This window comes from Seriola dumerili, unplaced genomic scaffold (genome assembly GCF_002260705.1).
Source record: "Seriola dumerili isolate Sdu_G_001 unplaced genomic scaffold, Sdu_1.0 BDQW01000052.1, whole genome shotgun sequence".
In the NCBI taxonomy this organism is placed as follows: domain Eukaryota; kingdom Metazoa; phylum Chordata; class Actinopteri; order Carangiformes; family Carangidae; genus Seriola; species Seriola dumerili.
In genome coordinates this window covers 20332192-20347225 of record NW_019174307.1, presented here as the reverse complement: position 1 = coordinate 20347225, position 15034 = coordinate 20332192, and the positions used below count along the sequence as shown (strand labels likewise).

Sequence of the window (15034 nt, the reverse complement as noted above, 5' to 3'; positions counted from 1 at the left end):
CCGGGGGAGCTTCCTTTTGTTCCTGCGCCTCCTCGGTCTTCTCCTCCTTCTCCTCCTTCTCCTCCTTCTCGTTCTTCTCGTCCATCTCGCCCTCCTCCAAGGGTCCCACAGTGGGGTGGAGCATCACCGCCCAGCGCAGCCAATCGTAGTTCTTCTCCAGGGTCTTCAGGATGCTCGTGGCTGCGTCTTCAGGGGGTGCGCGGTTCTGCACGGCTTCATGGAGCTGTTGTCGAATGTCCTCTTCCGCCTGCTCCATAAAGTATCCCAGGCAGCGGCCACCCGTGTTCTTCATCTTCCTGTAGAGGGCGCCCATGCGGTCGGACCAGGTCTTCATCAGCAGAGCCTGATCTCTGCCTGTCAGAGAAGCCTGCGTGAAGAGACACAGCAGACCGGTGCCCAGGACAAAGTTTATCTGTTCACAGAGAGAGGAGGAAAAGGAGAAAGAACGCGCTTTCAAACTGTGGTTTAGATAAAATAGTTTTAACATGTTCAGAGTCTAAAGGTTGTGGCTACAGAAATCCTCTAATAGTCCTTTAACGGTCTAATGGAGCCTCAGGAACTGACAGTCCTTTTTTAGAAATTCGCCCTTTTCCTCTTAGCCACAGAAACGGTAAATTAGACCAATAACAGATTAAATAGTGAGGAGATGTTTGTCATTTGCACACACACAGAGCATATGTGCTTTAATACAATTTATAATTTCTGTCATTCTTGCAAGCTGATTGAATGCTGTGTGCAAGTTTGATCAGTCAGTGACCTTCTGTTGCAGTTTCAGCTTTGATAGTTCCTGGGCCATCAGAACGTACTAAAGTTTGCTTTCTTTTCACCGACTCTAACGCCAAACACTTCCAGGAGAGATAACAGCTGACTGCTGCCTCCTCTGCACAGAGCAGTCACTCACTAGGCAGAGGTTTGGATTTCAGGTTCTAGTAGATAGTCATTTCCCATGAGCAGAGAAGCGGCCGTACCCAACACCAGCACATATTTTTAATGCATCATTAGCCTCTTCGTTAGTGAAAATGAGATGTTCTCCTCTGTTGCTGTCAGATTTGCTAATTTTGTCTGGTGTAGTTTACATGAAAGTCAGGCCTAGCACAGTTTTAATGAGCTGTCTATGACGCTGTATTGTCTTTAGCAGTACACCAACCCATCTGGGATTTCTGGCGACGACACTGACCTGAAAAATGTTTCCAGATCTCGTCATTACAGCACAACAGAGGCTGGTTACGACTGTTCTGGCTCATTCTCTCAAGCCGAAGTGACCACTTGGCCCCCGTGAGGCCGTCCACGCTCCTCTCTTTCCTCAAAATAAACCTCGCAGATGTCACAGACTCATTGTAAAGAAAGAGCGCTATGAAACGTTATCCCAGGTTAGAACAGGGAGTCTGTCAGCCTCTGCAGATCTTTTTGTTGACGTCAAAGAGAGTTTCAAGCATGAAAATAAATGGGGGCACGGTTATTTTAGTTTTGAATTACTCATCCGATTTGAAGTGTACTTTATAGTTTGTCTGATTTACAAAAAAAGAAAAGACATCTTCGGAGTTCTTGTGCCACCGGGAGAGAAAAATCCAGCATGACACAAAAACTTATCAACAACAACGTGTTTGTATATGATAAGTTTTACAAGGTTAAAGAAACGTAGCTGTGGTTTCTTTGCTCAACAAGGTCACGTTCTCCGGGTCTGGAGGCGGTGACTTTGATCATTAGAGTCAGTCATAGATGTCGCTGCCCTTTGTCTCAAAGCGCCGTGGATTCCTCGGCTCCTTACAACAGGATCAACTTACGTTCGTTGCATCAAATTGTTTATTGGGTAATTTTCACTGAGATTCACTCCGACCGCAGCGTGAGGGCAAATTTAGCCCAATTCTTTGCGGCTCAGTGAAATCACCGGGCTTTTATCTCACTCAGTGCATTTATGCAAATCAGGTCACAGTGCAAACAAGTCCTTGAAAAGAGCAGTGCACAAACAGATCGCTCCTTCAGCACCAATTTCAAGCTGAAATTGCTTCAGCATTAAGGCTCATCCACTGAGTCTAGCCCTAAAGCCCCTTGATTAGTCGACTATGGACTAATTAGAGTTTCCAGGATGAAAACCCTGTCTTTACAACAGTGAAGAAAAACAGCTGTTTTGAACGTGCCAACACTTTGTATAGTCCTCACACTGCCTTTAAAATGACCTCACATATCGTAAATGCTGGTGCAACGTAAGTCGTGCCGACAGTTTTATCTATAAGATAAATGCAAAATTAATCTTATGTAACAAGCAAGCCTGTGACTGCTGCAATGTCCAAGGTCCATTTCCTCTCGAAGTGGACGCTCATTAGGGAGCAGGCTGGTTCTGTGTGTCTTGCTCGAGGGCACTACAGAATGACAGATGGACTAATGGACACAGTGACTTTTTATTTTTTTAAAAAGTGAGTGGACCATCCTGTCGTCTGTAGTTTTTATGTAAGAAATAGGACAGAGAACTTTGATCATATGCACAAAAAAAAAAGAAAAAAAAGGAAGTGTGTACATGTGTGGTGCTCAAACCTGTGACATTACAGTTACACCACAGTCATGTGATGTTTCAGAGTATTCAGGTTTTAATTTTAACCCTAAAGCCTGCTCAGCCATCGCAGCACTCTGTTGTCCCTCCTTTTAGTGGATGAAAAAACTCCTTTTGTTTTTTTTGTTTTTTTGTTTTTCTACAACAGTGTAGGCGAAAGGAACTTGCCAACTCAGCTCACAAGAAAGACAACAGAAGGTTACAGCTCTCCTACATTAAATATTCAGTTTATTTTCATACCAAGAAGATAGATGCAGCATGCTTCATTCCTCACAGGACCTCGATGTTTTTCTGTCACATTTATCTTTTTGGTCTGGAAACTGAATTTTTAATCCTGTACAGCTGTGCTCCTCAATGCTTTTTTAATTATAAACTTGTCCTCAAAGAGATTGAGTGTATTTGCATTATTTTCATGAAATGCCATCTGAAATAGATTCTTAATTCTTAGATGTGTTGCCATTTAAGAATATAAACAGATGACAGATCAGCAGTTTAAAAAGTTTTCTGTGCAAATGTCCTTTTTCCTCTCCGTCATTTTTATTCCTTCCTACATATGTGTGCACGAGGATGATAGCTGTGTCACCTCAGGCTTCCTCCTGCTGTACTTAAGCCGGGGTGCGTGACTCTGTATAAAGACTTGTAAGATAAGACAAAATGAAACTTTAATGAACCCTGTAGGGAGAAATGAGTTGAACACAGAGACTCCCCGGCCCCTCCACATTATCCCCTGCACCTTCACCAACCTTGACGCAGAACTCCCTCAGCTCCCAGCGTTTGGGCTTGCGGGTCAGTATGAGCTCCTCCAGCAGGGTGGGCTGGTCGGTCAGCGCCGACACTCCCATCAGACGGTTGTAGAGCGCCGTCAGCTGCCTCTCCAGGCGGTAGTCCTTCACGTACTGCAGGAACACCTCCGTCTCCTTCTTGGTGAAGTCTGACTGGGCCCTCACCTGGAACAAGCAGGGATGACAGGTCTCTTTCTCTTTAAGATAAAAGGGTCACTTTTAGGGAAACTTTTAGATGAGTAAGAAATAATATGATTCATGTCTTGTCTTGCATTTCATTTTACATCTCTTTGTGTTTGTTATGCATCTCTTTGTGGTCATCTTTCATCTCCTTGTGGTGTTTGTGGTTATTCTACATTCTTTGTGGTCATTTTGTGTCTCTTTGTGGTTGTTTTTCACGTTTCTTCATGAAGTTTTACTAATATTAACACCTCTCCACTGATGCCCTGCTCGTATTAGCTGGAGGTGGGAGGTGGCAGGAGGCTTTTCAACACTTGCAACCATTGTTAAGGTTTAAAACTTGAGTTCGTTCGGATGCGCTCAGAGGACAGTGGTTGGTTGAATCTGCAGGTTTCCTTCTTAGAACATATCACAATAATGATGATCGTGTTGCCAATAGGTTTGATTCTCCACCATATTTATCTCTTTTTACCTTTGTAGACTTATGTCATTTCATCCTATATCAACCAACAAACCCTCATGGCCTATTAATGAGTCTCACAGGACATCTTCAGTGTTTTTAAAAGGGACTGAAAGTGAAATACAAGTTTATTTTTAGAGCAAGAAGACTTGAAAATGACAAATTCCAAAGCCAGAATTTAATCCTCCACCCTGCTGCCACCCCCTTTTTTTAAATTTCTGCTTGTTGTAGTTGTTCCTTGTTGATGAGGAGCCACATTTTCTTTCATATTCTCACGTCAGTAAAAAAATAAATACGTGAAAGAAAAACATTTTCTATTAACATTTTAGAATGATTACAAAATAAAAGGCATAAGCCTGTTAATACTAAGTCTGGCACAACTAAACAGATGCTTCAATCATACATCTGGTCACATATCTACATTTACATAATACACTTAGCATGATGAGTTCAGTCACAGCCTTGCATCAGTGTAGGGAAACTGGCAGAGTGCTTGCTACTCCTCAAGGTCAGCTCCACCTTACAGGCCTTTTGTAAAAACACGAAATCTTGTGCTTCAGTCAAATGAGCTGTATATACACATTTTCTTCTCTGCAGCACATTGTTCAGCTTTAATTCTTTAATTCTATGACTGACTCCTTTGTTTTCTGTTTGTGTTCTTCATGAGACGAGGTAAGGAAGTTGATCTCAAGGCTGCTCAAGGACAGTTTCACCTCAGACAACAGCTACAGGTCAAACTAGCAGTGAAACATCTGATGCCTGCATCTGTGTGTTTTAAGTTCACATCACTCATCAGGGGAAATAAAGTCCCTGATTTGTTGTTTGTCCTTGAGCAGAACCTTAAATCCCTACCGTTCACAGGAGGGACTGCAAGTTGACAATGTCACGTCTTTTTCCTCTTAAATGCACAGACTAATAAACAGTGGGCTTGGACCTTCCCTCCAGAGACAAGTAGCTGACTGTACTCAGTATAACTGCATGCATCTGATTCAGGGACAGTTTCCTCACAGCTGTGCCCAGTTGGTAGTAGACCACTGCCAGGTCGTCCTCCAGTCCGTGGACTTCCTGGTCATCCAGCAGGCCGTGACCCGTCGCTCCCAGCTCCTGATCGATGTGGTCCAGGTTCTTCTTGGCCAACTCCGTCTCCTCCGCTGTGGCGCTGCCGCCCAGATAGGAGCAGATGCCCTGAACCAGGACCCTGAACAACACACACACACACACACACACACACACACAATCCTGATTTACTTTGAGCGCGTGATATGAGCAGTGACAGGTCGTCATATGGGAAGGAAATGCATTTGGAAAACACATTATTTGCTTTTTAAACAGGAAATTACTCACTATGTGATTTATGATATTTAAAACTCACCTCACAGTTTGCATGTAGCCCACTGGCTCCAAAACTTTCCCAAACATCGCCATGGCTCCAGAGCTTTGTACTGACAAAAGCTAAAGAGAAAGTCGAAGAATTAACTCCACATCCCTAATAACTTATGTAAGAAATGTTTGCCATTTTTTAGAAAATGATTGAAATTGGTGTAAATCTATTCACTCATCTAATAACCCATTTACCAGACCACACCTGAAACCTGTTGAGCTCTCTCTAACTCACCTCAGTTGTTCTGTCTCAGGTCTGTACTGACCTTCACAGTTTGTCCAATATTTATACTCTCTCCTTAACAACCAGCAAATCTGATAAGACATCTACACACCTACTGTTCTGTCCGAACTCCACAGGATGATTGGAGTAAAACAAAATAATGATCCATGATAGGAAATTTATAGTTAGTTAAGAGGTAGAACTCTTCACACGACCGTTTAATCTGTGGGGATTGAAGACAAATAAATGAGGACCTCAGGGGGTCCGTGCATGAAGTGTAATTCTTCTGCAGTTTTTCACGTTGTGTAATGAAAAATGACAGTTTAGATTGTATTGCTTAATGATTATTTTCATTATTTATTGAACTGCTGATTATTTTCTCAATTGAATCAACAGTGATTGTTTAGTTTGTACAACTTCAGAAAAAATGACAAATCACCATCTAATTCAGCCAGAGGTCAAAGTGAGCCAAACTTTTGCAATGTCTTGTCTAACTGCTGGACAAATAGGCCTATAAAATAAAAGGCAGCTAACCATCACATTTGACAAGCTGAAATCGTGAAACTTTTGCCATTTTTGCATGAAAAATTACTCAAATGATTTTGTGTCTCCATTAATTTTGTCTGAGGTGACAAATCATTTCAGCCCTGACTGATCATACTGCTGGATAGATTAATCTATGTTTTATATGTAAAATCTTACTTTGCAACAAATAGTTATAGCTGACAGATATATGTTGTAAAGTACATGTAATAAATATAAAGTTGCATGAAAAGATAACAATCAAGTAAAGTACAAATACCTCAAATTTGTACTTAAGTGCAGTACTTGAGTAAATGTGCTTGGACAATTCATTGTTTTACATTAAGCATAAACAGATTATTATAAATTTATTTATTAACTTATACTTTTACATTTTTGTCTTTCATCAATTATGAGATACAACACAATAAAAAAGGCACATAAATATAATTTAATATATGATATGATTAAAACAACATAAAATAGAAGATAAAAATAAGCTAAAATAAAATTATGTTGAATGAAATTACATGAATTATTTTTTTCACTAATCTTCGTTCAGTTCCAAATGTCAACATAGGGGGCGCGAATGAGACAATTTGGAAGCTGAGCACAAGAAGAAGAAGAAGGAACTTCCGATTGATGCCGGAAAACGCCGAGGCGCCAAAATCGAAAAGTTATTCCTGTCAGAGGAGAGAAGGTAAACAAACGGCTCGTCCGGCCGTGTTAATTGCATGAATTTGTAATTGTTTAGATAATTTAGACTCCTGTCTGAAAATGGACTCGACGACACGGTTCTTCACGAAGCTGAGAAAGCTGGCCGTGACTCTAGAATCGGAAACTGCCAAGCTCCAGCACTCGTTTGAAAACCGCAACAACGACGACGGGGACAGCGGTGAGTGACACACCGGCAAAAGCGAGCATGTTGTCCGGCCTCTTCAAAGTACGGATAAATCATTCAGCTAGCTGCTACATGTCAATACCAGTTCATTTCTTATTTCAGACACCGCTGCCAAAGCGATGCGAGCATACCACGAACTGAACTGTGAGGTCGGGAACCTAAAGGTACGACGACGACGTCATGATGGAAACTTCATTAATCTGATATTTTTTAAGGCAGCGTCGTTTAACGGAATAGCAGCCACTTAGCTCAAATACGCCAAATATTACGCTGCTCAGTACATTAAAGTTAGTCAGTTATAATAGTGGGGGAAGAAGTAATCGGATATTTTGCTTATGTAAAAGTGCGAATATGTAAATGTAAAAATATTCAATTACAAATGGAAATTCATTTTTCAAAATCCTACTCAAGCAAAAGTAAAGTATTATCAGCGAAATGTATTTAAAGTATCTTAAAGTAAAAGTACTGCTTCTACAGTAAAATGATCTTTGTTAATGGTACATTATTATGCGTGACATTATTACATGTAAATGCTGGTGCATCAATCTATAGGCAGTATTGTACTGGTCAAAGTGGAGCTAGTTTTAACTTATTTATATACAGTAAGGTGGTTTAGTCCAGTGATTTCCTGAAGGGGTTGTGAGATGATTAATGAAATAAGAATGAAGAAAAAACTAAATTCCAATACACACAATTCTAAGTTTAAATAGAAATGTCTCCTTACAGACATGAAATGTGACAAGGAATATACCTGTCAGTTGTAGTGGAGTAAAAAGTGCAGTGTTTATCTCTGGAGTAGAAGTATAAAATAGCAGCATCCTCAAATTGACAGATTTGAAATTAAGTTTGGTGCAAGAGTGACAGCTGTATAGATCACACTGCTCTGAAAAGCTGCTGATTAAACATCCTAGACTAATCAATAACAATAAAGTATTCTTGTTGAAAAAGAAAAATTCTGAAATGCCCAATCAATGAATCTGTTGTTATTTGAATGATTGCTTAAGCCATTTGTCCAATAAACTGTCAGATACCATATAATAAAATATTACAAACCAATATTTGAAAATATAAGGAATTTTTATATGTAAAAGTTTTTAAAATGTTTCATTCAGCCTGTTTCTAAAACACCATGTTTATAACAATCTGTGTAACTGTTAACTTTTGAAAGGAGTGTACTAATGGATCCGGTCTGTCCTCATGCAGGGGCAGATCCAGAGTCAGTTGACTCAGCAGAAAGCAAAGGAGAATGAGGTGAGCAGCTTCATTAAGGCCTGCAGAGTGATGGAGCAGAAGGTCACTCAGGACATCCAGGTTCTGAAGGGATGCTGGGAAAAGTATGGGTACGACGCTCCCAAAGACGCCCAGAGACCAAGCAGTAAGTAACAGTTAATAGAAAGTATTAAGTCTGTAGAGATTGGGTTGGAGTTTGATCTGCACTAAGTTCTACAGTATTTCCACACTCATTTCCACATTGTTGTACAACGATATTAAGTTCCACCACTGAATCACATAAAGTTAGAAACCATTCCCCGTTATGTTTTCAGATTTGAAAAAGCGAGAACAAACAAAGTAATATTCTAACTATATTGATATTAGAATATTGATAAATTCTTATATATCAAATGTACATCACACTGTAGCACTTCTGCCCTCTGTGTTTCCTTTTGATCTACTGCAGTATTACACTAAAACTGCTGTGGGAATTGGTGCATACAGCAGGCACTGGACTTGTGGCAGTGCATTAATTAAATGGTTGTTATCTTTGTCAGATAATAAGTTACCCTGTTTTCCCCATCAAAAATTTATTGAGGTAGAAGTGACACTATAATTTTATAACTTTGACACTTTGTTGTAGCCTTTCTTTTAAAAGAGCATACATGGTAAAAGATTTGAAATTCTCTATCTGTCTGTCCTTATACTGAAATTTACCTTAGTAAAACCTTAGTTAAACCAGGTCTGCAACAGGTTTTAGTAAAACCTCAGATACAGTGACCTCTACAGGAGTTTAGGTACTTTCTACAGAACACAACAACCTAGTTCAGGTTACACAGGTGCAGTTCAAACTGCAGCTTCTGACCACAACCTGACCCTAACCTTAAACCACAGCTAAGCTAATGACAGAGCAACAGCTTCATTATGTCTACTGCTCTTAACTATTCACTACAGGAAACAATATGCACTCAAAATGTGTTTTTATTGTGACTTTATCTTGTGCAGAAGACGTGGGTCAGGAGTCAGATGCTGAAGATCAAGTAGCAGAAGAGAATAGAAGTAAGTCAACTGAAGGAGAAGAGGGAAGCGGGGAGGAGGCTGGAGATGATCAATCCTCATCACCTGTAAAAGTGGGGCCGCCGCCCTTTGCTGACGTGCTGCGAACCCCGCAGCTTTCTGACTTTGGTCTGTCTGAGATGCAGCTGAAGAGAGCTCTAGCTGGGGCAGAGTGGTGCTCTGAAGTGCCCCCTATGCCCGAGATGAGCCTCCCTCACCCCTCACTCAACACACCCGCACCACCACCCATGCCCTTAACTCCCAAATGCGCCCTGCGGATGGACGATGACGAGCTGCAGACGCCCCAGATGCATGACTTTGGCATCTCGGAGCACACCATGTGTCTGAACAACGACTTCACCATGGATCTGCTCCGGAAGAACGTTGAAAAGCCCCAAAGGTAAAGCCTGATAACATTTCAAGCAGTATGTGATCTTTATCGACCTCTGCTGGCAACATGCCGGACTTGCAGTAGTTCTCTCAGGAGTCTATAGTTGCTGCTTATTGCTGCTTTATGAGTGTCCTCTGCTTTAACAGACCCTCACAAGACAAACCTGAACCACCAGTGGACTCTTTGAGGGAGAGTTTGCAGACAAAAGGTAGGAAAATGCCTCGACTACTAACTTTACCTCTGTTTCTCCTCAGGAGGGTTTATTATATTTGTTGCACCTCCTCCTCCTCCTCCTCCTTTTTCTTACGTTCAGTATTATTAAGGACCTCGTTCCTGACCAAGCAGCCTCAGGTTTAACCCACTCCTCAGTATTGTTTATAATTTTCCAACACTAGTGTCGCATGAGAATAACAGAAAGCCCTGAAATTAAACATGTTGTGTTATTCCTCCTTTATCACATTCTTCTTAACGCCATCAGCAGAGAACTTGGAGTCCCCGAAACCACCTGTGTTTTGTACCCCGGGGTTCAAAATCAAAAAGACAAACAGTCACTGCTCCCCACCTGCGCAAGTCAGTGGTGACCCAGAATCCCCTGTTTGCCCTGGACACCTGCCTACCACCCCTGAGGTGCCAGCGTTTCAAACCCCATACTTGAACCGACTTGTCAGCAACAAAAAGGTATAAAGGTGTGTGTGTGTGTTTGTGTGTAACATTTATACATTATATGTAACATTTTTAACATTTAATTCTTCATCCTTTGTGCATTCGCATGTGTTCACAGAGTGCGCAGCAGCCCGAGCCGATCACCATGGAGGCAGATGATGACAACCACACCTTTAAACTTGCAACGCCCACTCATAACGGAGCAGCCGGCTCCAAACGCTCCTGGGAGTACAATGTGCCAGAGATGTCTATCATGGGTGTGGAGGACAAGCAGATGCCGGAGATGCCAAACCTGGAGTCTCTTCTGGGAAATTCTCTACAAACTGTAAGACCAAAGGAAAGATTAGTAAAGCAGCAGTGGACCTGTGACTCAAGGCTGGTGATTGCCTAAAGTCTTTCCAATCACAGTCAGAAATTCACAACCCTTTGGTCTGAGGGTTGTGGTGATTCCTCTTCTTGCAGCCTGATAAGTCAGTTGCTCAGTGTGGTTAAATCAACCCTCACCATCCCTGGCTCAAGTGCCCTTTAGCAAGGCACTCAAGCCCTCAACTGTTCCAAGTTTCTTTTATTATTATTAAGTATCTGAAACTTTTTTGGTAAATTTAACAACAGAAATGAGCTGAAATTTCTCAAATTTGCTTTTGACTCCTGTGCAGTGAAACAAGGACTTCATATGAAAAGATCATTTCATTTGTTTGGTTTGTTTAATGTTTTACCTGTCTCATGTTTACTTCCCAGAGAAGTGCAAAAATCCCAAAGAAGACCAGCGGGCATGACAAGGTGACCAAGGAGCCCACTGTCAACCGTCTGGAGCTGGACGGACCCACCCAGGAGTTCAGCTTGGGGACACCTCGCATCAGGATGGCCTACGAGGAGCCCAGCACCCCAGAGATGCCTGACCTCAGCTCTGTTACACAGGACATCTGTAAAGTAAGTTGTTCATTCCCATTAAAAGCGCATCTTACAGCTAAAAAGACCTGTAGTGTTGTCATAGCTGATGAACTGCAGACGCTGTGTATTGCTGGCAGTTTTGATTTCCCTGCCTCCCAAGGAGACTTTGGTTTTATGCCTGTTTTTTGTTGTTGTTGTTGTTGTTGTTCTTGTTCTTGTTCTTGTTCTTGCTCTTGTTCCTTTTTCATTTAAAATGTCTTTTATTTTGTAGCTTGTGTCCCAGGCTCAGTTGAAGAAGACTGACGTGGCGGTTGTGCACCCAAATGTCCGACCAGAAAAACATGAAAACAGGTGAAAAAGAAAACCACTTAACACTCACTTGGGACTGAGGAAATGCTGTAGGTGAGGTGGCAACGCCTTCACTAGGATTTATTTTATAGCCTCTCCTTACTAAAGTTAAAGACCAGATGAAATCAGAAAAGAATATTGGTTGAAGATACTGAAGGATCTAGTATCATTTCATATATATTCAATAGATTTGGGAGTTTTGGGGTGTTTCTTGTTTTTGTTTTGTTTTTTCCCTCCATCTTGTTCTGTCCTGATGTCCTTCAGTCCTGTGGTTTTCAAATCAAGATTTTAATTGTAACGTGTCCTCTTCCCAGCGCTGCGAGTATGCCTGTGGTGTCAGAGAGTGAGTTTCAGAGTTTACCCAGCTACCTGAGGCAGATGACGCTGTACAACCTCAACCAGGTCGTCCACAACATCAACAAGTTCACAGCAAAGTTTCACGGTCAGTGCCGCAGTGCACTCATGAGCAAAGTTAATAAACAATGTTTTATTTGTAAAGAAGCTCTGTGCTAATCTGTTGTATTTATAATCAGTTTATTGTATTTTAGTTACTGTGATATTGATTTTTGATGTCCATGGTGCCAGTAGTTTGGCCAGAACCCCTCTCAGCCAATAACCATGGAGTAGAATACACATTTTCTCATGTAGTTCATCACATCAAAAGGATCAGACGGCAACACATGAGTATTTTATCTTACACTGCATGACTGTATTACATGGTATCTATGATGTCACACTCACCTGTGTAAACTCACAGCAATCAGTGTGACCCCAGTTACAGCAGCAGGCATTAACCACATCAGCTGGATCAATAAACTCCACTGTAACCACTGATAACAGGCCACCTACACCTTCAACCTTTAACCTTGTTTTCACTACCACTATGTGACCATAAAGGCTGGAAATACATAGTGTGATTTAATAGACTGCTTGTAAAGGCTCAAGTAACAAGGTCATTTCACATCAAACAACCACAGTGCAACTCCAGTGGAAATCATATGGTATATATTCAACTGTCATGTAAATTTCATCTAATCAGTTGCTGTTCTGTGGCGCCCCCTGCAGGAGAAAAAACTGAGCTTCAGATGGAGGACCTGAAGAGGATCACCAATCTTGGAACAAAGACCCCAATATACATCCTCTGTCTAGCTGAGCTCAAGAGGCTGGAGCAAGTGGGAGGAGCCAGGGACACCTCTGTTTACAAACTGAGTGCACACACCTGAAGGTTGCTTGGATACATTACACATTGTCCAATTGGGAGCAGAAATCTAGTCTCATCCAGACTCTCAAAAACCTGCTCGTACATCCAGAAAGCAGGCGTGGTAACATTTCTATCTTTTTTTTTGGCCAGATTTTAAATAGCTCTGATGCATGGCTGGTCAATAACTTGAACTTCTATAATTTGATGGATCTGAATATAAGCTGACATGTATATAATAAATCATAACACATTTCTGCACATGATATGGAAATGAGCTCTCCAGAGACTATTAACTGTGTATTACATTTAAAGCTTTAGGATATTTAACTTTAAAGAAACATTTAACTAATGGTGGATAAAAGGTGATATGAGTATTAACTCAGTATAAGCTCATGACTTGAACTCTAGTCTACAGCATTAATGATTGATGCTAAAGAAACACTTCCTAAAACAAATGTGGGCACATACAGTAGCTACTGTAAAAATGTAAAAAAGATAAAAGGCCAAGTGTAAATAAAATATCACATAAACACAATATAAACAGTAATAGTCATTCATGAGTCCCAGTTTTTGAGGTTTAACAGGTGTATAATACCTTGTATATCATTTTTGAAGTAGTAATTTTGCCCACTGTATTTCTCTCTGACCAACCGGCACCTGCCACTGTTTTTCCATATATCCTGTGATTGATCTTAAAATCTATAATTCAATGGAAACTGGGCAAACTCTATTTGTTCAGGAAGATCATATGATACACTTCCAAAGCTCCAGAACAGCTACAATTGGATCCTGTAGTGAATTTGTTTTATCGGCTGCTGTTTCCAAGGTCACAGTCCTTTCGATCTCAATCACTGTATGATGTAGCATCAAGACTTCCCTTCTTTGCATGAGTAAGAGCCTCTGTTTGCAGTGGCTGTTCTTGTTGTAAGTCAATCGAATGACTAGAAAGAGATGCAAAATCATTACACAGACATGCAAAACATCCTCAAGGAGACAGAGATTTAAAAAAAAGTTTCATAGAGACACAAAATGACCACAAAGGGATGCAAAACGATCTCGAACAGGCACAAAAAGGTGATAAAACGACCACAGAAAATGGAAACAAACTAACACAAAAACAACTACTAATGAGATGCAAAAGGCCACAAAGAGATGCAAAACAACAGATGCAAAACTACTAAAAACACAAACAGCTACAGATGCAAAATGATCACACGGACACAAAGAGATGTAAAAAAAAATGTGTTTGTCTCTTTCAATCTGGGGGTCTTGCTCTTGTGTATGAGAGGTTGGGGGGCCTTTTATGACTATCTTTGCCCAGGGGCCCAGAGTTTCATAATCCGTCCATGCTTCTTTGACCCTCTAATTGCATATTTCAGATCATGAATAACCCTAAACCATAAGTGTCCGCATACTTAAGGCCGTGTAGTGTATGTGAAGTCTGGTACGACCACCATGTTATCACTGATGGTACTATGAAGTTTGCTAAAAGCAGGAAGCCAGGGTCATGATTGCTAAAGTCAGTTATACATCAAAGGTAGTCAGTTAACAGCTACGTAGACGCTTTCTCCCGCGGTGACTTATTGTTGTTAATTAATCTTATCCGCCTCCTGAAACCACCAATAGTTGACATTTTGGTTATTTCCACCATATTTAGACCCATTTGCTAACATTGCAGACCGTTGGCGTTGTTGTAGCACCGCGTGAGTAAAGATCTCATTTCAGTGACGTCGCCTGAAAACGATCCAATCAGACCGTTGAATGCAAACGACCGTTAATGACGTTACTACCGTTTTTTCCCTTTTTTTCCCCACCCTCTCGTCGGCCACCATTTTGGGAGTCAAAACACCCAACAAATAGCAGCGCACACCTCCACGCTTCTCCGTGGCCTTACTATGGTTCACACATGTGTGGTGGCAGGCTGTAGGAACAGAAGGACACCAGGCACCACCTTATCTTTCTACCGTTTCCCGCGGGACCCCGAGAGGAAGCAGCGCTGGATAGCTGCTGTGAACCGAGAGGGCTGGGTGCCGAACGACGGCAGTCGGCTGTGTAGTACTCACTTCATCTCAGGTATGGATGCAGCACAACTCCGAAACAGAAAGTAGACCACTGTTTGTTTTGATCCGGGTCAGATTAATGTTGCTGAAATTCCACAGACAGAGAGATTCGAAGTGCGTTTTCTTTCTGAGTTTTGCTACCAGTGGATTAGGGATATTTCTAAAGATTGATGGTTTGATTAAATTCAAATGGGTACAGTGTCATATTTGGTGTAA

General features: G+C 41.3%; 1 protein-coding gene across 1 annotated transcript; it reads left to right on the top strand.

The window, feature by feature from the left end:
- The first annotated feature begins 6872 nt into the window (after positions 1-6872).
- Positions 6873-13260, top strand: ska3 (spindle and kinetochore associated complex subunit 3). The gene is made up of 11 exons (XM_022741101.1): positions 6873-6990; positions 7099-7160; positions 8200-8371; positions 9214-9664; positions 9802-9866; positions 10182-10333; positions 10437-10643; positions 11057-11248; positions 11481-11560; positions 11872-11999; positions 12623-13260. The coding sequence occupies exons 1-11, from the start codon at positions 6873-6875 to the stop codon at positions 12778-12780; spliced, it is 1785 nt and encodes a 594-aa protein (XP_022596822.1). The 3' UTR covers positions 12781-13260.
- The last annotated feature ends 1774 nt before the right edge of the window (positions 13261-15034 follow it).